General features: G+C 46.6%; 2 protein-coding genes across 11 annotated transcripts in view; both read left to right on the top strand.

Moving 5' to 3' along the window:
• cryz (crystallin, zeta (quinone reductase)) overlaps positions 1 to 20241 on the top strand; it is a 1066321-nt gene that overhangs the window by 661552 nt on the left and 384528 nt on the right. The gene's annotated exons all lie outside the window — the stretch shown is intronic.
• The window catches only part of slc44a5b (solute carrier family 44 member 5b), a 412477-nt gene that overhangs the window by 262879 nt on the left and 129357 nt on the right, over positions 1 to 20241 (top strand). For all 9 annotated transcript variants that reach the window (XR_013579275.1, XM_078560642.1, XM_078560643.1 and 6 more), the window contains 3 exons: positions 15941 to 16072; positions 17900 to 17999; positions 19688 to 19780. Coding sequence is in view for 8 of the 9 variants with exons in the window: in XM_078560642.1 (XP_078416768.1) it covers positions 15941 to 16072; positions 17900 to 17999; positions 19688 to 19780 (325 nt within the window). In the remaining variant the exon portion in view is untranslated. The remainder of the gene's footprint in view (positions 1 to 15940; positions 16073 to 17899; positions 18000 to 19687; positions 19781 to 20241) is intronic.

Below are 20241 nucleotides of genomic sequence, written 5' to 3'. Positions count from 1 at the left end.
GAGTATGTACAATAGGCCACTGAGTATGTACAATAGGCCACTGAGTATGTACAATAGGCCACTGAGTATGTACAATAGGCTACTGAGTGTATACAATAGGCCACTGAGTATGTACAATAGGCTACTGAGTATGTACAATAGGCTACTGAGTATGTACAATAGGCTACTGAGTGTGTACAATAGGCCACTGAGTGTATACAATAGGCCACTGAGTGTATACAATAGGCTACTGAGGATATACAATAGGCCACTGAGTGTATACAATAGGCCACTGAGTATGTACAATAGGCCACTGAGTGTATACAATAGGCTACTGAGGATATACAATAGGCCACTGAGTGTATACAATAGGCCACTGAGTATGTACAATAGGCCACTGAGTGTATACAATAGGCTACTGAGGATATACAATAGGCCACTGAGTGTATACAATAGGCCATTGGGTATATACAATACGCCATTGGGTATATACAATAGGCCACTGAGTATGTACAATAGGCTACTGAGGATATACAATAGGCCACTGAGTGTATACAATATGCCATTGGGTATATACAATAGGCCATTGGGTATATACAATAGGCCATTGGGTATATACAATAGGCTACTGAGTATGTACAATAGGCCACTGAGTATGTACAATAGGCTACTGAGTATGTACAATAGGCTACTGAGTATGTACAATAGGCTACTGAGTATGTACAATAGGCTACTGAGTATGTACAATAGGCCACTGAGTATGTACAATAGGCCACTGAGTGTATACAATAGGCCACTGAGTGTATACAATAGGCTACTGAGGATATACAATAGGCCACTGAGTGTATACAATAGGCCACTGAGTATGTACAATAGGCCACTGAGTGTATACAATAGGCTACTGAGGATATACAATAGGCCACTGAGTGTATACAATAGGCCACTGAGTATGTACAATAGGCCACTGAGTGTATACAATAGGCTACTGAGGATATACAATAGGCCACTGAGTGTATACAATAGGCCATTGGGTATATACAATACGCCATTGGGTATATACAATAGGCCACTGAGTATGTACAATAGGCTACTGAGGATATACAATAGGCCACTGAGTGTATACAATATGCCATTGGGTATATACAATAGGCCATTGGGTATATACAATAGGCCATTGGGTATATACAATAGGCTACTGAGTATGTACAATAGGCTACTGAGTATGTACAATAGGCTACTGAGTATGTACAATAGGCCACTGAGTATGTACAATAGGCTACTGAGTATGTACAATAGGCTACTGAGTGTGTACAATAGGCTACTGAGTATGTACAATAGGCTACTGAGTATGTACAATAGGCCACTGAGTATGTACAATAGGCTACTGAGTATGTACAATAGGCCACTGAGTATGTACAATAGGCTACTGAGTATGTACAATAGGCCACTGAGTATGTACAATAGGCCACTGAGTATGTACAATAGGCTACTGAGTGTGTACAATAGGCCACTGAGTATGTACAATAGGCTACTGAGTGTGTACAATAGGCCACTGAGTATGTACAATAGGCCACTGAGTGTATACAATAGGCTACTGAGTGTATACAATAGGCCACTGAGTGTATACAATAGGCTACTGAGTATGTACAATAGGCTACTGAGTATGTACAATAGGCTACTGAGGATATACAATAGGCCACTGAGTGTATACAATAGGCTACTGAGTATGTACAATAGGCTACTGAGTGTGTACAATAGGCTACTGAGTATGTACAATAGGCCACTGAGTATGTACAATAGGCTACTGAGTATGTACAATAGGCCACTGAGTATGTACAATAGGCTACTGAGTATGTACAATAGGCCACTGAGTATGTACAATAGGCTACTGAGTATGTACAATAGGCCACTGAGTATGTACAATAGGCTACTGAGTGTGTACAATAGGCCACTGAGTATGTACAATAGGCTACTGAGTGTGTACAATAGGCTACTGAGTATGTACAATAGGCCACTGAGTATGTACAATAGGCTACTGAGTATGTACAATAGGCCACTGAGTATGTACAATAGGCTACTGAGTATGTACAATAGGCTACTGAGTATGTACAATAGGCTACTGAGTGTATACAATAGGCTACTGAGGATATACAATAGGCCACTGAGTATGTACAATAGGCCACTGAGTGTATACAATAGGCTACTGAGGATATACAATAGGCCATTGAGTGTATACAATAGGCCACTGAGTGTATACAATAGGCCACTGAGTATGTACAATAGGCTACTGAGGATATACAATAGGCCACTGAGTGTATACAATAGGCCACTGAGTATGTACAATAGGCCACTGAGTGTATACAATAGGCCACTGAGTGTATACAATAGGCCACTGAGTATGTACAATAGGCTACTGAGGATATACAATAGGCCACTGAGTGTATACAATAGGCCACTGAGTATGTACAATAGGCTACTGAGGATATACAATAGGCCACTGAGTGTATACAATAGGCCATTGGGTATATACAATAGGCCATTGGGTATATACAATAGGCCACTGAGTATGTACAATAGGCTACTGAGGATATACAATAGGCCACTGAGTGTATACAATAGGCCATTGGGTATATACAATAGGCCATTGGGTATATACAATAGGCCATTGGGTATATACAATAGGCCACTGAGTATGTACAATAGGCCACTGAGTATGTACAATAGGCCACTGAGTATGTACAATAGGCTACTGAGTGTGTACAATAGGCCACTGAGTATATACAATAGGCCACTGAGTGTATACAATAGGCCACTGAGTATGTACAATAGGCTACTGAGTATGTACAATAGGCCACTGAGTATGTACAATAGGCCACTGAGTATGTACAATAGGCTACTGAGTGTGTACAATAGGCCACTGAGTATGTACAATAGGCTACTGAGTGTGTACAATAGGCCACTGAGTATGTACAATAGGCTACTGAGTGTGTACAATAGGCCACTGAGTATGTACAATAGGCCACTGAGTGTATACAATAGGCTACTGAGTGTATACAATAGGCCACTGAGTGTATACAATAGGCTACTGAGTATGTACAATAGGCTACTGAGTATGTACAATAGGCTACTGAGGATATACAATAGGCCACTGAGTGTATACAATAGGCTACTGAGTATGTACAATAGGCTACTGAGGATATACAATAGGCCACTGAGTGTATACAATAGGCCACTGAGTATGTACAATAGGCTACTGAGTATGTACAATAGGCTACTGGGTACATACAATAAATAGGCCACCAAATAGTCAGAAGGAGATAGAGAAGAACGTTTGGGCCTGTACTCATTGGAGTTTAGAAGAATGAGAGGAGACCTTATTGAAACATATAAGGTTCTTAGGGGGCTTGACAGGGTAGATGCTGAGAGGTTGTTTCCCCTTGTGGAAGAGTCTAGGACCAGAGGGCATAATCGCAGAGGAAGGGGTCGGCCACTTAAAACAGAAATGAGAAGGAATTTCTTCTCTGAGAGGGTAGTGAATCTGTGGAATTCTTTACCGCAGAGGGCTGTAGAAGCTGGGTCATTAAGTATATACAAGGCTGAGATAGACAGATTTTAATCAGTAAGGGAATCAAGGGTAATGGGGAAAAGGCAGGAAAGTGGAGTTGAAGATTATCAGATCAGCCATGATCTCATTGAATGGTAGAACAGACTCGTTGGGCTGAATGGCCTACTTCTGCTCCTACATCTTATAGTTTTATGGTCTGAGTTGCAGGAAAATTACAGAAAGAATAGTAGCAATGTCAAACTTCAATGATCTAAATGTAGACTAGGATAGTAAAAGTGTAAAGGACAGAGAATGGGAGGAATTCCTGAAAGTGAACAATGGGAAGTCATCAAAGAAGAGATGGTTTGGGGACAGAGTAGGTCCATTTGCGTGAGGGGAAAAGGAAGGGGATTTAAAGTTAGAGCTGCCGGAATGCTAAAGTTATAGAGATTAAAATGAAACAAATGAGGAAGATTACTACAAATGTAAGGTGGCAGTCACTCAGTAGTTACAGAACTTGAATATTGCTGAAAAGAGACAGGTTGCTGAAACTTTTCCTCTTGCACTCATCAGGACAAACACAAGAACACCAAATTTCAAACAATCACAACAATTTATACTACAGGAGAAATGGGTGCTGATTGGTTGGCAAGTCAATAACACTGTAGAGAATCAAGCTGACAGAAATTACAGAGGAGGAATTGTGAAGCCAGTTAGAGACCATCTTCTTATGGAGGCAGAGGGCATGGCTGATTTGGCAAATGAACACTTTACCTCTACCCTCAAGAAGAGGATGCTGCCAATGTCACAGTAAAGAAGGGATTGGGCAAGATAAAAATAGATAAAGATGGACTTAAAAGGCTGACAGAGCTCAAAGCTGATAAGCCACCAGGAACGAACGGGATGGAACCAAGGATAGTGAGTGAAGTAAAGGTGGAAAATTGCAGAGGCTCTGACCATAATCTTCCAATCCTCCTTAGTTACAGGCGTGGTGCCAGAGGACTGGAGAACTGCAAATACTACACCCTTGTTCACAAAAGGGGAGAGAGATAAACCCAGTTAATTACAGGCCGAGAAGCCTAATGTTGGTGGAGAATGTTTTTGAGACATTAATCTGAGACAATATTAATTGGCACTTGGAAAAGTATGGGTAAATAAATGAAAGCTGACATGTACTTGTTAAAGGCAAGTCATTTCTGACTAACTTCGATGGAGTAACAAAGAGGGTTGAACCCTGAAACTCCAGTTTCACAAGTTACTGACCCTCCTGCCACTAGAAACAGTTTCTCCTTTATTTACTCTGTCAAAGCCTTTCATGATTTTGAACACCTCGATTAAATCTCCTCTTAAGAACATAAGCAATAGGAGCAGGGGTAGGCCATTCGGCCCCTCCAGCCTATTCTGCCATTCAGTAAGATCAGGGCTCCACTTTCCTGCCTGTCCCCCCCATAACCCTCAACTCCCTTGTAAATCAAAACTCTGTCTAACTCAGCCTTGAATATATTCAGTGACCCAGGCTCCACTACTCTCTGGGGAGGGGAGTTCCAAAGTCTGAGAGAAAAAATTCCTCCTCATCTTTTAACCTTCGCTGTTTTAAGGAGAACAAGCCCAGCTTCTCCTGTAACTGAAGTTCCCCATCTCTGCAACCCACTCCAGTAAATCTCCTTTATAAGTGGAGCCCAGAATTGAACACAATCCTCCACCCTTGGGCCTCACCAATAACTTCCTTGCTTTTGTGAGTCTGTGTCAAAGAGAGAAATTAAGCCATCTCTCTTTGATGACTCACCAGATACTGCAGGGATCAAAAATATCAACACATTCTCGCTTTTTTGTAACATTCCTTGCCACAAACTGTCAGATGAGAATTGGATAAATTCCAGCAAAAAAAGGATACAGAGACCTGGTGAAGCAGCAAGGGAGAGCGGGGGTTAATTTGGGAAAGGCAGTGGTGTAGTGGTATTATCGCTGGACTAGTAATCCAGAGACCCAGGGTGATGCTCTGGGGACCTGGGTTTGAATCCCACCATAGCAGATGGTGAAATTTGAATTCAATAAAAATCTGGAATTAAAAGACTAATGATGACCATGATATCATTGTTGATTGTTGTAAAAACCCATCTGGTTCACTAATGTCTTTCAGGGAAGGAAATCTACTGCCCTTACCTGGTCTGGTCTACATGTGACTCCAGACCCACAGCAATGTGGCAGACACTTATATGCCCTCTGAATGAGGGCAGCTAGGGATGGGCAATAAATGCTGGCCTAGCCAGTGATGCCCACACCCCATGAGCAAATAAAAATTGGATAACGCTTTCAAAGGGCTGGCACAGACACAATGGGCTGAATGTCGCCCTCCTGTGCTGTAAGTTTTGATAATTCCAGGAACATCTTGTGCAAATGTTTCATCAATTTTGTCACTGACTTCACAGTTACACAACATGAGGTGTAAAATCTGCGCTCAGTGCAATTGGGACTAAATATGAAGGAACAGACATGCTGTTTCCAAACTTCCTGGTTCCAATTTCCTGTTGCTCAACAGCTGAGACCTTGTGAAAGTGGAGCTGGCAGAATGTATCTGTGGGTGTGAGCAGGTGGCAGAGAGCAGATCTGCAAGCCTAGGGTAAATAAGCACTTGGAGAAAAGCACAGGGAGGGCAGACAACCAAGCTTAGCGAATGCAATGTCTTGGCAGAGGCAGAGGTATCCATTCAGCGGCTCGCGGACAATACCCAGCCCCAACAAGCCAGCAAAGAAAGGATTAGCAAGAAAGAGTGTTTATAAACAGCTCTTCACAACCCCCCCAGGATGGTCCCAAAGCACTTTGCAGCCAGTCAAGTATTTTTGAAGTGTGGTCACTGTTGTAATGTAGGAAATGTGGCAGCTGTTTTGCGCACAGCAAGCTCCCACAAACAGCAAAGTGACGATGACCAGATAATCTGTTGTGATGTTGGTTGGTTGAAGGGTAAATATTGGCCAGGGCACTGGGGAGAACAATCCCTGCTCTTCTTTGACATAGTGGAATGGGATCTTTTACATCCACCCGAGGAGACAGATGGGGCCTCGGTTGAACAGGTCAACTGAAAGGGAGGGGCAGTGGTGTAGTGGCATTGTCACTGGGCTAGTAATCCAGAGATCCAGGGTAATGCTCTGGGGACCTGGGTTCAAATCCCACCACAGCACACGGCGGAACTTGAATTCAATAAAACTCTGGAATTAAATGACCATAAAAACTTTGTCGATTGTTGTACCATCTGGTTCACTAATGTCCTTTAGGGAAGGAAATCTGCTGTCCTTACCTGGTCTGGCCTACATGTGACTCCAGACCCACAGCAGTGTGGTTGACTCTTAAATGCCCTCTGAAATCACCTTCCCAAGGGCAATTAGGGGTGGGTGATAAATGCTGGCCTAGCTAGCAACACCCACATCCCGTGAATGAATTTTAAAAAATCATCCTGTGTCAGTGCAGCGCTCCCTCGGTACTGCACTGGAGTGTTTTTGTTTCTAAGCCCTGGAGTGAGACTTGAACCCAGAAGCTTGTATCTCAGAAGTGACTGTGTCCCACGCCTGACAGATTAGGAAATATTTATACACACCGAGGATGGTAGATGTTCGGAACTCTCTTCCACCAATGGCAGTTGATGCCGAATCAATTGTAAATGTTAAATCTGACATTAAGAGACTTTTGTTAACCAGAGGTATTAAAGGAAACTGTGTGAAGGTGGGAATATGGAGTTAGGTCACAAATCAGCAGTGAGCTCATTGAAAAGGCTCGAGAAGCTGAACCACCGCCTTCAGTTCCTGTGTTCCTAGGTTTGGGATGTTCTTCCACAGGAACCTGAGAAGGGAGGTCACGGAGAGGTTAAACACCAGAATAAAAATGTTAAATTTGAGATATTGGAAGCCTGGGAGCCAATGATCAGCTTAAAAACAACAACTTGCATTTATATGGCACCTTTGACATAGTAAAACATCCCGAGGTGCTTCACAGGAGTGGTTATCAAATAACATTTTGCACTTAAGGAGAGATTAGGACAGGTAACCTAAAAACCTGCTCACAGATGTGGGTTTTAAGGAGCATCTTAAAGGAGCAGAGGGAGGTAGAGAGATTTAGGGAGGGAATTCCAGAGCTTGGGGCCTTGACATCTGAAGAAACAGCCACCAATGGTGGGGCGATTAAAATCAGGGGTGCTCAAGAAGCCAGAATTAGAGGAGTGTAGAGATTTCAGAGGGTTGTAGGGCTGGAGGAGATTACTGAGATAGGGAGGGGTGAGGCCAAATTGGAAGCAAGGATGAGAATTTTAATATTGAGTCATTGAGGTCCAGGAGCCAATGTCAGTCAACAGGCACATGGGGTGATGGGCAAATAGGACTTTGACATTATGCCTTTCATGACCCCAGGATGTCACACAGCACCTTACCGTCAATGGAGTACTTTTACAGTATTGTCACTGGTGTACATGGCAGCCAATTTATGCATAGCAAGATCCCACAAACAGCAATGTTTCAGTTACTTTGTCTGAGGGATAAGTATTGGTCCCAGAGCACTGCGGAGAACTTCCCTATATTTAGCGCAGAGAAGATTAAGGGGAGATTTATTAGAGGTATTAGAGATTTAAGACAGGCATTCACAATTATGACAGGTTTAGTTTGAGCAAGTGGGAGAAATTATTAACTCCAGAAAATGACTCAGTAACCAGGGCTCACTGATTTCAAATAACTGAGGAGATGGAAATGAGAAATTTCTCGACACAGGGCGTTAGTAGGAAGGCACAATGGGCTGAATGGCCTCCTGTGCTGTAAAATTCAATAAGGGAAAATTAATGTTGGTATCTTGTGCCCTCTAGTGTTCAGCTGGTAAACAAGGCTTCAGTCGCTGTGAAAGTCACTCTGAGAGCAGCCTTGAAATTAGCACAAGCGACACTCTGGTTCTTGCATTTTCACACTGACTCAGTAGAATTTCGCTTTGCAAAGGCACCTCCTGATGCTCTTATCCAAACTCACACCGAACCCATTCACCCAGCACCCCTCTGCTCACTGAACCCATTCACCCAGCACCCCTCTGCTCACCGAACCCATTCACCCAGCACCCCTCTGCTCACTGAACCCATTCACCCAGCACCCCTCTGCACACTGAACCCATGCACCCAGCACCCCTCTGCTCACTGAACCCATTCACCCAGCACCCCTCTGCTCACTGAACCCATTCACCCAGCACCCCTCTGCTCACTGAACCCATTCACCCAGCACCCCTCTGCTCACTGACCTACATTGCCTCCCAGATCACCAAAACCTTGATTTTGAAATTCTTATCTTCCTATTCAAACACCTCCCCCATGCCTTCACCCACCTAATCTCCACGGCCTCCTCCACTGCACTCCAAACTCTCTGCACTCCTGTAACTCTGGCCTCTTGCACATCCCTGATTTTACTTGCTCCATCATGAGCAGATGTGCTATCAGGTCCCTGGGCCCTAAGCTCTGGAATTCCCTCAATAAACCTCTCCACTCCTCTGCTTCATTCCTTAAACCCTTAGGCCAAGCTTTTGATCACTTCCCCCCCTAATATCTTCCCACACGGCTCGGTGTTAAATTTTGTTTAATAATGTTCCTGTGAAGTGCCTTGGGGGCATTTTACTATGTTAAGTGTGCCATATAAATATAAGTTGCGTAGAAATTACTGCTTAATCTAACCAGGTAATAACTTCAATTACATTTTTTTTGTTTTAGCAATAGACCAAAACTTAAATGTATAATTTTGTTGGAGTTTAGGAGATTAACATCGTAATTGTTCCATAATTAGGAACTTGTCATTTAGCCTCGGTCTACCCGGGTACTTTATTCTGTTGGTCCATTTACTTAGTGCCAACAAATGAATCAGGCCTGGTGCAGCTAGTTGTTGTGTTAGAAGCTGGTGCAGCTAGGGCTGATATCAACACATACAATTAGCTTTGTTGAGCATGAAGATTATCAAAATACTTTAAGTATTTGCTGAGAAAAGAGACATGTTGAATCTTTTGGTCTTGCACTCATCAGGACAGTTTGCACGAATACCAATATAAGGGGGAAAACAACAATTTATACTGTATGTGAAGAGAGTGCTGATTAGTTGGCAAGTGGACTCTGGTAGAAGCGTTGCCCTGGAGAATGCACCATCGATGGTGATTGACAGTTAAAAGCCAAGCATGGTTTGAAATTTAAGCCAGGCAGCTTGACCCTGATTGGTCAAGGCATTGTTCTGAGGAATGAGTCAGGGAATGGTTCCCTCTCATGAAGGGAATGAGAGCGAGAGGACACAGATTAAAAGTGATTTGCAAAAGAAGCAAATGTGATGTGAGAAAAAACTTTTTCACACAGCGAGTGGTTCGGGTCAGGAATGCACGGCCTGGAAGTGTGGTGAAGGCAGGTTCAATCGAGGCATTCAAGAGGGCAGTAGGTAATTATTTGAATAGAAACAATGTGTAAGGGTACAGGGAAAAGGCAGGGCAATGGCACTAGGTCATAATGCTCATTTGGAGAGCCAGTGCACACACGATGGGCAGAATGGCTTCCTTCTGTGCCGTTAAAATTCTGTGATTTTGTGATAGGCTGTCACTTATTTTGTTTAGCTGAAACAGGCACAATGTGTGTACATGTTCTTTCTGTCTGCAAAGAACAGGGCCCTGAGTATTAATATACGTAGCTTCCAGTACACGCAAATGCGTCACACTGCGCGCCCGACTGACAATCTTCAATTGGTTGTCCGCGTGATTTTTAGCACATTGAAGGTTATTTAGCAAATGTTGTCCAATCGCGGAATCACATCTTATGTTGGACACTGTGTTTTGAATTTTGCAAGTACGGGCTGGTTGAGTACAGTCTGTACCCTGCCGGTTGCTGGGACAGGCTGTTTGATACTGTCCTCCAGTCTTTGGGATGGCAGATTTCCTTCCCTTAAGGACATTAGTGAAACACATATAGGGAGGAAGTGCAGGAGCGGGCGTGGGCGAGCGCACTGCCATTTTACGTGGGGGGCCAATTAAGGCCCGCCCAGCGTGTTGTCCGCCAGGAAGCGCTATGCGCTCCCTGTGCGGCAAGGGGGTGGATTCCCTTAGCTGGGAATCTGCTCTTCCGCGCATGCGCGTGAAAGAGCACACTGATCTCCCTGAGGCTAAGTGCTGCCTCAGGGAGATCGGCTCAGAATTAAAACTTTTATTAAACATGTTTTAAAAATTTTCCCTGCCACGTCCCCTCATGTGACACTGTCACCTGAGTCGGGACATGTCCATAAGTTTTATTGAAACCTTTCTTAAAGATTTAAAAGCCCTCATGAAACCTCGTCCCGCTCATGGATGAGTTTTCGTGTTTTTTCTGAAGCCTGCCAGGGCTCCCAGCTTGCCCACCAATCGTAAGGTTGGACGGGCAGGTCCATTAATGAGGTTAATGACTTTTTAAACGACCTCAATAGGCCATTGACAGGTCGGCGGGCGCACAGCTGATTTGGCTGCGCCCCTGCTGACCTGAAAATGGAAAGGACGCGGGGTGACATGGGGAGTTCCACCCGACATCATCCCGCATCATTTTACACGTCGGCGAGTGGGCCCCAACCCCGGTCCCAACCGGAAGATCCTGCCCATAGGTTTTTATGACAATCGGTGATAGTTTTATGGTCCCCATTCCTCAGACTAGCTTTATATTCCAGATTTTTAAATTAAATTCAAACTTCACCAGCTGCTGTAGTGGGATTTTAACCAATGTCTCCAGGGCATTATTAGCCCAGTGACATTTAACAGTACTGAGGGAGTGCTGCACTGTCAGAGGGTCAGTACTGAGGGAGTGCTGCACTGTCAGAGGGTCAGTACTGAGGGAGTGCTGCACTGTCAGAGGGTCAGTGCTGAGGGTGTGCTGCACTGTCAGAGGGTCAGTACTGAGGGAGTGCTGCACTGTCAGAGGGTCAGTGCTGAGGGTGTGCTGCACTGTCAGAGGGTCAGTACTGAGGGAGTGCTGCACTGTCAGAGGGTCAGTGCTGAGGGAGTGCTGCACTGTCAGAGGGTCAGTGTGGAGGGAGTGCTGCACTGTCAGAGGGTCAGTAGTGAGGGAGTGCTGCACAGTCAGAGGGTCAGTACTGAGGGAGTGCTGCATTGTCAGAGGGTCAGTACTGAGGGAGTGCTGCACAGACAGAGGGTCAGTACTGAGGTAGTGCTGCACTGTCAGAGGGTCAGTACTGAGGGGGTGCTGCACTGTCAGAGGGTCAGTACTGAGGGAGTGCTGCACTGTCAGAGGGTCAGTACTGAGGGAGTGCTGCACTGTCAGAGGGTCAGCCCTGAGGGAGTGCTGCACTGTCAAAGGGTCAGTACTGAGGGAGTGCTGCACTGACAGAGGGTCAGTACTGAGGGAGTGCTGCACTGTCAGAGGGTCAGTACTGAGGGAGTGCTGCACTGTCAGAGGGTCAGTACTGAGGGAGTGCTGCACTGTCAGAGGGTCAGTACAGTACTGGGGGAGTGCTGCACTGTCAGAGGGTCAGTACTGAGGGAGTGCTGCACTGTCAGAGGGTCAGTACTGAGGGAGTGCAGCACTGTCAGAGGGTCAGCCCTGAGGGAGTGCTGCACTGTCAGAGGGTCAGCCCTGAGGGAGTGCTGCACTGTCAGAGGGTCAGCCCTGAGGGAGTGCTGCACTGTCAGAGGGTCAGCCCTGAGGGAGTGCTGCACTGTCAGAGGGTCAGTACTGGGGGAGTGCTGCACTGTCAGAGGGTCAGTACTGAGGGAGTGCTGCACTGTCAGAGGGTCAGTACTGAGGGAGTGCTGCACTGTCAGAGGGTCAGTACTGAGAGAGTGCTGCACTGTGAGAGGGTCAGTACTGGGGGAGTGCAGCACTGTCAGAGGGTCAGCCCTGAGGGAGTGCTGCACTGTCAGAGGGTCAGCCCTGAGGGAGTGCTGCACTGTCAGAGGGTCAGCCCTGAGGGAGTGCTGCACTGTCAGAGGGTCAGTACTGGGGGAGTGCTGCACTGTCAGAGGGTCAGTACTGAGAGAGTGCTGCACTGTCAGAGGGTCAGTACTGAGGGAGTGCTGCACTGTCAGAGGGTCAGTACTGAGAGAGTGCTGCACTGTCAGAGGGTCAGTACTGAGGGAGTGCTGCACTGTCAGAGGGTCAGTACTGAGAGAGTGCTGCACTGTCAGAGGGTCAGTACTGAGGGAGTGCTGCACTGTCAGAGGGTCAGTACTGAGGGAGTGCTGCACTGTCAGAGGGTCAGTACTGAGGGAGTGCTGCACTGTCAGAGGGTCAGTACTGAGGGAGTGTTGCACTGTCAGAGGGTCAGTACGGAGGGAGTGCTGCACTGTCAGAGGGTCAGTACTGAGGGAGTGTTGCACTGTCAGAGGGTCAGTACTGAGGGAGTGTTGCACTGTCAGAGGGTCAGTACTGAGGGAGTGTTGCACTGTGAGAGGGTCAGTACTGAGGGAGTGCTGCACAGACAGAGGGTCAGTACTGAGGTAGTGCTGCACTGTCAGAGGGTCAGTACTGAGGGGGTGCTGCACTGTCAGAGGGTCAGTACTGAGGGAGTGCTGCACTGTCAGAGGGTCAGTACTGAGGGAGTGCTGCACTGTCAGAGGGTCAGCCCTGAGGGAGTGCTGCACTGTCAAAGGGTCAGTACTGAGGGAGTGCTGCACTGTCAGAGGGTCAGTACTGAGGGAGTGCTGCACTGTCAGAGGGTCAGTACAGTACTGGGGGAGTGCTGCACTGTCAGAGGGTCAGTACTGAGGGAGTGCTGCACTGTCAGAGGGTCAGTACTGAGGGAGTGCAGCACTGTCAGAGGGTCAGCCCTGAGGGAGTGCTGCACTGTCAGAGGGTCAGCCCTGAGGGAGTGCTGCACTGTCAGAGGGTCAGCCCTGAGGGAGTGCTGCACTGTCAGAGGGTCAGCCCTGAGGGAGTGCTGCACTGTCAGAGGGTCAGTACTGGGGGAGTGCTGCACTGTGAGAGGGTCAGTACTGAGGGAGTGCTGCACTGTCAGAGGGTCAGTACTGAGGGAGTGCTGCACTGTCAGAGGGTCAGTACTGAGAGAGTGCTGCACTGTGAGAGGGTAAGTACTGGGGGAGTGCAGCACTGTCAGAGGGTCAGCCCTGAGGGAGTGCTGCACTGTCAGAGGGTCAGCCCTGAGGGAGTGCTGCACTGTCAGAGGGTCAGCCCTGAGGGAGTGCTGCACTGTCAGAGGGTCAGTACTGAGGGAGTGCTGCACTGTCAGAGGGTCAGTACTGAGGGAGTGCTGCACTGTCAGAGGGTCAGTACTGAGGGAGTGCTGCACTGTCAGAGGGTCAGTACTGAGGGAGTGTTGCACTGTCAGAGGGTCAGTACTGAGGGAGTGCTGCACTGTGAGAGGGTCAGTACTGAGGGAGTGTTGCACTGTCAGAGGGTCAGTACTGAGGGAGTGTTGCACTGTCAGAGGGTCAGTACTGAGGAAGTGTTGCACTGTGAGAGGGTCAGTACTGAGGGAGTGCTGCACTGTCAGAGGGTCAGTACTGAGGGAGTGCTGCACTGTCAGAGGGTCAGTACTGAGGGAGTGCTGCACTGTCAGAGCGTCAGTACTGAGGGAGTGTTGCACTGTCAGAGGGTCAGTACTGAGGGAGTGCTGCACTGTCAGAGGGTCAGTACTGAGGGAGTGCTGCACTGTCAGAGGGTCAGTACTGAGGGAGTGTTGCACTGTCAGAGGGTCAGTACTGAGGGAGTGTTGCACTGTCAGAGGGTCAGTACTGAGGGAGTGCTGCACTGTCAGAGGGTCAGTACTGAGGGAGTGCTGCACTGTCAGAGGGTCAGTACTGAGGGAGTGTTGCACTCAGCAAACATATCTAAAAAAGTGGTTGATCAGGTCATTTTCCAATTGCTGCTTGTGGGATCTTGCTGTGTGGAAGCTAGCTGGCATTTTTTCCTCCATTACTACAGTGTCTACACTTCAAACAATTATTCCATTGACTGTCAAGAATTTCGGGATGTCCTGAGGTTTCAAGCATTTTCGTTCCTTGGCTTCTCAGTTCAGTCATTCACCCAGAGAAGACACACTTTGTTTTACTGAAACTAAAGCAGAAACACTCAGCAGGCCAGGCAATTTCTGCGGCGAGAGAAACATTTCGAGTCGGATATGACTCTTCTTCTGAACTTTTATTTGTCTCACTGGCGTTTCTGATCAAAGAGCAGCCGCTGGATTGATTGCTCCCGAGCGCTCATACTTTCTGACACTCTCGGTGCACAGGTCATTTCTCAGCCCATACACTGGAAAGCTCTGTTTTAGGGTTAGGCGCAGCAACATGCATTTGCCCTGTTGGCCTCGAAGGATTATTATTGGTTCGTTCTACTTTATTCAACAGTCGGGAATACAACCCTCATGCATTACAACAACTTACATTTATATAGCACCTTTAGTACACTGAATTACCCCAAGGTGCTTCATTGGAGCGATTATCAAGCGATTATATAAGGGATATTCGGGCAGGTGAACCAAAGCTTGTTTAAAGATTTTAAGGAGCCTCCTAGAGGCAGAGAGAGCATAAAGAGGTGGAGAGGTTTAGGGAGGGAATTGCAGAGCTTGGGGCCCAGGCAGCTGAAGTCTTGGCCGCCGGATGGTGGAGTGATTAAAATCGGGAATGCGCAAGAGGCCAGAATTAGAGGAACACAGAGATCTCAGAGACTTGTAGGGGCTGGAGGGGGTTACAGAGATAGGGAGGGGTGTTGGGGCTGGAGGAGGTTACAGAGATAGGGAGGGGTGTAGGGGCTGGAGGAGGTTACAGAGATAGGGAGGGGTGTAGGGACTGGAGGAGGTTACAGAGATAAGGAGGGGTGGAGGGGCTGGAGGAGGTTACAGAGATAGGGAGGGTTGTAGGGCTGGAGGAGGTTACAGAGATAGGGAGGGGTGTTGGGGCTGGAGGAGGTTACAGAGATAGGGAGGGGTGTAGGGGCTGGGGGAGGTTACAGAGATAGGGAGGGGTGGAGGGGCTGGAGGAGGTTACAGAGATAGGGGAGCTTGTAGGTGTGGAGGAGGTGACAGAGATATGGAGGGTTATAAGGCTGGAGGAGGTTACAGAGATAGGGAGGGTTATAGGGCTGGAGTTGGTTACAGAGATAGGGAGGGTTATAGGGCTGGAGGAGGTTACAGAGATAGGGAGGGTTAAAGGGCTGGAGGAGGTTACAGAGATAGGGAGGGTTGTAGGGCTGGAGGAGGTTACAGAGATCGGGAGGCCCTGGAAGGATTTGAAAACAAGGATGTGAATTTTAAAATCGAGGTGTTGCTGGACCAGGAACCAATGTTGGTCAGTGAGACAGTGGGGGTAGAGGGGGGTGAACAGGACTTGCTGATAGTTAGTATAAAGGGTTAGATTGCAGAGTTACTCAGTAGTTTCAGGTTTGGTGTCTTTTTCCTGTGTTTCATTTTAAGCTTCTGTTTTTCCCCCCTGTTTCAGGAATCTGGCACTGTTACTGGGAGTACAGCAGCCTGAAGGGCAAACCTGGTAGTGACATCCCAATCTATGACATTGGTTTCCAAATGGACCTCAGGGTGTATCTACAGCTCAGGCAGACGTGGCTTGCCTTTAGTAAGTCCTAAAATATTTCAGGAGGAGTTTATGTTGCATGTTTAACATCACTGTGAAATAGTGAAATAGTCCCATTTAAGACAGAGATGAGGAGAGTTTGTTTCTGTCAGAGGGTCCTGAGTGTTTGGAATTCTCTTCCCCAGAGAGCGGTGGACGCAGGGTCATTGAATATTATTTAAGGCCGAGTTAGATAAATTCTTAATTGATGAGGGAGTCAAAGGGCATAGGGGGTAGACAGGAATGTAGAGTTGAGGCCACAGTCAGATCAGCCATGATCTTATTGACTCGAGGGGCCGAGTGGCCTACTCCTGCCCCTAATTCGTGTGTTCACCTGTTGTTCCCACTTGGAAGATACTTAGATAGGTGAAATTGGTCTTCAGCCAAAGCACAAAATGGGCGTTAAGCTGCAGGGTGTTGAAAAGGTGAGTTATGATATATTGGGAGATGAAGTTGGGGTGCATTGGAGGATTGGGTTATAATACATTGGAAAGTTATATTCGGGTATATTGTCCAGTTACATTGGGATAGGTTGGAAGGTTAAGTTACAATATACTTGGAGGTTAAGAGAAGGTGTATTGAAAGCATTGGGTTACAATGTGTTGGGACGTTGTATTAAGACATATAGGGTGGGTTGAGTTGTGATGTATTGTTAGGGTTGAACTACAATATGCTGGAAGGTTAAGGTATATTGGGAGTATTGAACGACAATGTATTGCAAGGGTTGAGTTACGATGTATTGTGATGGTTGAGTTACAATGTATTTCGAGAGTTGAGTTATGATATATTGCAAGGGTTGAGTTACAATAAATTGGGAGGTTGGGAGAGTTGAGTTAGGTTGTATTGTGAAGGTTGGAGTTATGATGCATTGGAAAGGTTGAGTTACGATGTATTGCAAGGGTTACATTACGATGGAATGGGAGGGTTGAGTTACGATGTATTGCAAGGGTTACATTACGATGGAATGGGAGGGTTGAGTTACGATGTATTGCAAGGGTTACATTACGATGGAATGGGAGGGTTGAGTTATGATGTATTGCAAGGGTTACATTACGATGGAATGGGAGGGTTGAGTTACGATGTATTGCAAGGGTTACATTACGATGGAATGGGAGGGTTGAGTTACGATGTATTGCAAGGGTTATGTTACGATGGAATGGGTGGTTATGTGAGGGTGTGTTGGAGATTCAGTAGAAAACAACACCGCTCACCATGCAAAGGTATGAATTGCTGTTGCCCATTTTGCACTGAATGAAGATCAATTTCACTCCCGCCCCACCTCATGTGCCACCCACAGATAAGCAGTGAGGTCGGCACAGTTATGACGTGGGGGCTGCTAAAGATCCCTCCCAATGGCCAAGCAATTACAGGAGTCAGCAAATTGCTGAGACCTTCCATCAGCTTTTCAGCAGATGTGGGACAGCTCACCCTGAGGGGACCTGTAATAAGGTAAACAGCTGGATATCAGATCCTGCTCCGCTTCCCCTCCGAAGCTGTGGGTCACTCTAGCCAGTAGGGCATGTCACAATTGACTATGATATAACACCGGCCCCGTTTACTGTTGTGTTTTCCAAAGTCCTCACAAGGTTACAGGAGCTCGATGAGCCTCAGGAGGAGTGTTTTCAGCACAGGAGAGAGTAAATACTAACACCAAATTCTCCAAACATCCCATATCAGCAGCCAGGAATTGGCAATGGGCTTTTCATAGTCAAGTCCTTGTGCATTTTAATGAGGGATACGTACAACTGCAGTCTCAGTGACAATCTATTAAAAACCACATTTTTAAAGTTCTTTGTAATTTTTTAAAACACGGCCTCTGCTATTTTCCAGTGATTTTTCTCTGCATTATTGAAGTGATCATCATACTGATGCTGATTTTCCTACGAAAAAGAATCTGTATTGCAATTGCACTGCTCAGGGAAGGGAGCAAGTAAGTGGTCACTGGTATTGTTTAAGGGTCTGAAAGTGTTGTACGCTGATTCTGTAATAGACCTCAACAAGCTTCCAACTTATCTTAATAACCATCAAATGTGTCCTAACGTAACCCCACCAACCCTCAAATATACCACGGGCTGAATTTTACGTCTGTTGGGTGGGTGTGTGCCTGACCCGATCGGGCATTAAAATCACGCCCGGTGACATCGGGCGAGCGTCCCAACGTCATCGCGCACTCTATCTTTCGGTTGGATATCATCTTCAAAGCCTTTATTTTTTGTTTCTCCACTTCTTCAGCTCCTTGAGACAGCTCCGAGCCCTCAGGGAGCTTTTAACGCACGTCTCCCCCCGCACGCTCGCGCACTTCCGCATTCACCCTCCTCTCGCACCCCCCCCACCCAACCCCAACACGTCTCCCCCCGCCCATGCGCACACTTCCGCATTCACCCTCCTCTCGTACCCCCCCCCCCCCCCCCCCCACCCAACCCCAACACGTCTCCCCCCGCACGCTCGCACACTTCCGCATTCACCCTCCTCTCGCCCCCCCCCCACCCAACCCCAACACGTCTCCCCCCGCACGCTCGCACACTTCCGCATTCACCCTCCTCTCGCCCCCCACCCCAGCAGCGCTGAACATTTCAGCCAGCGTGAGTTTGCGGTCAGGGGGCCGATGGTGGACAGTGGACCTTTTCCTGGTCACTCCCAAGCCCGCCCAACAACCTCAAAATTCAGCCCCATAATTAACCTTGCGAAATACTGGAACTAAATTCTTTCCAATATATCTGAACCTAACCTAGGAATAAAATATAATTTTACATTCCGATGTACTCTAACCTCCCACACACCACCTCCACTTCCCTCCAATATATCCAAATTTAACACTCCATCATACACTAAATTAACACTCCATTTTGATCTCATTTAACACTCTAATATATTTTACCCCAACGCCCCAATGTCCACCAACTGAACCTCCCACCAGAATCCTCTTGTTATACCCAAACATAACTGTCCATTAAACCCTAACATATACCCTAATGTAACACTCTGTAATATCCTAACCTGTGTGTAGCTGTTGTTGCTTGGGTCGCATTATTGGTCCTGTGGCATTGTGTGTTTGTTTTTTCATTTTGGGAACTAGTCTTTTGGACATGAGGTGGTCTTTTCAAATCCAGCAAATTCCTGCGTTTAGTACCTCGCAATTAATGCGCCGTCTCAAACCTGAACCTCCGATAGGTAGCCGTAATGAATATCTGAATATGTATTGAAAAATCCAGTACAAGTTACCCATCAATGTAAGATCCATCACCAATAAATCTGATCGGGAATTCAGGAGAAACTTCTTTACCCAGAGAGTGGTGAGAATGTAGAGCTCGCTCCCACAGGGAGTGGTTGAGGCGAAGAGTGTGGATACATTAAGGGGAAGCTGGATAAACACATGAGGGAGAAAGGAATAGAGGAATATGCTGATGGGATGAGATGAAGAGGTTGGAGGCTCACATGGAGGGTAAACACCAGAATATATTGGATGGGCCGAATGGCCTGTTTCTGTTCTGTAAAGTCGATGTTATTCTAATGTTATTGGTTTAGTTATATACATATCATTAATGATTTAATTAAAATGTAATGATATCAAAGAGTGTGGTTGTTTATACATTTTAACTGTTTGTTTTCTGTTATCAGGGCCATAGGATACATCATGTCCACTCTATTCTATCCCATCATTACCTTCTTGCTCCTGGCCATCTGTATTTCCTATTGGGCTGTTACAGCTATGTATCCTTTCAGATAATGCTGCTGTGTCACTACTTACCTCGCCCGACATAATGTTAAACGCTGAAGCGAAATATCAGGTCCGTACTGTAAAGCTTCAGGTTCTAATGATCTGCTGATGGTTTCAGTCAATTGTCACGCCCAGAGCAATTGAAGCAACTCAAGGTGCCCGAGGACACTTGTTTATTAAAACTGCTGAAATGTACAATTTGTATTTCGGAGGGTGCACTATCGGAGTATCAACAATTTGAACTGTGTGGAGAGACTGGAGAAGCTGGGATTGTTCTCCTTAGAACAGAGAAGGTTAAAGGGGAGATTTAATTGAGCTGTTCAAAATCATGGAGGGGTTTTGATAGAGTGAATAAGGAGAAACTCTTTCCGGTGGTAGGAGGGTCGGTAACCAGAGGGACACGGATTGAAGAGAATCGGTAAAGGAAGCAAAGGGGATTTGAGCAGAATTTTTT

Source organism: Cetorhinus maximus, chromosome 17 (genome assembly GCF_964194155.1).
Source record: "Cetorhinus maximus chromosome 17, sCetMax3.hap1.1, whole genome shotgun sequence".
In the NCBI taxonomy this organism is placed as follows: domain Eukaryota; kingdom Metazoa; phylum Chordata; class Chondrichthyes; order Lamniformes; family Cetorhinidae; genus Cetorhinus; species Cetorhinus maximus.
This window is presented reverse-complemented; position numbering and strand designations above follow the sequence as displayed.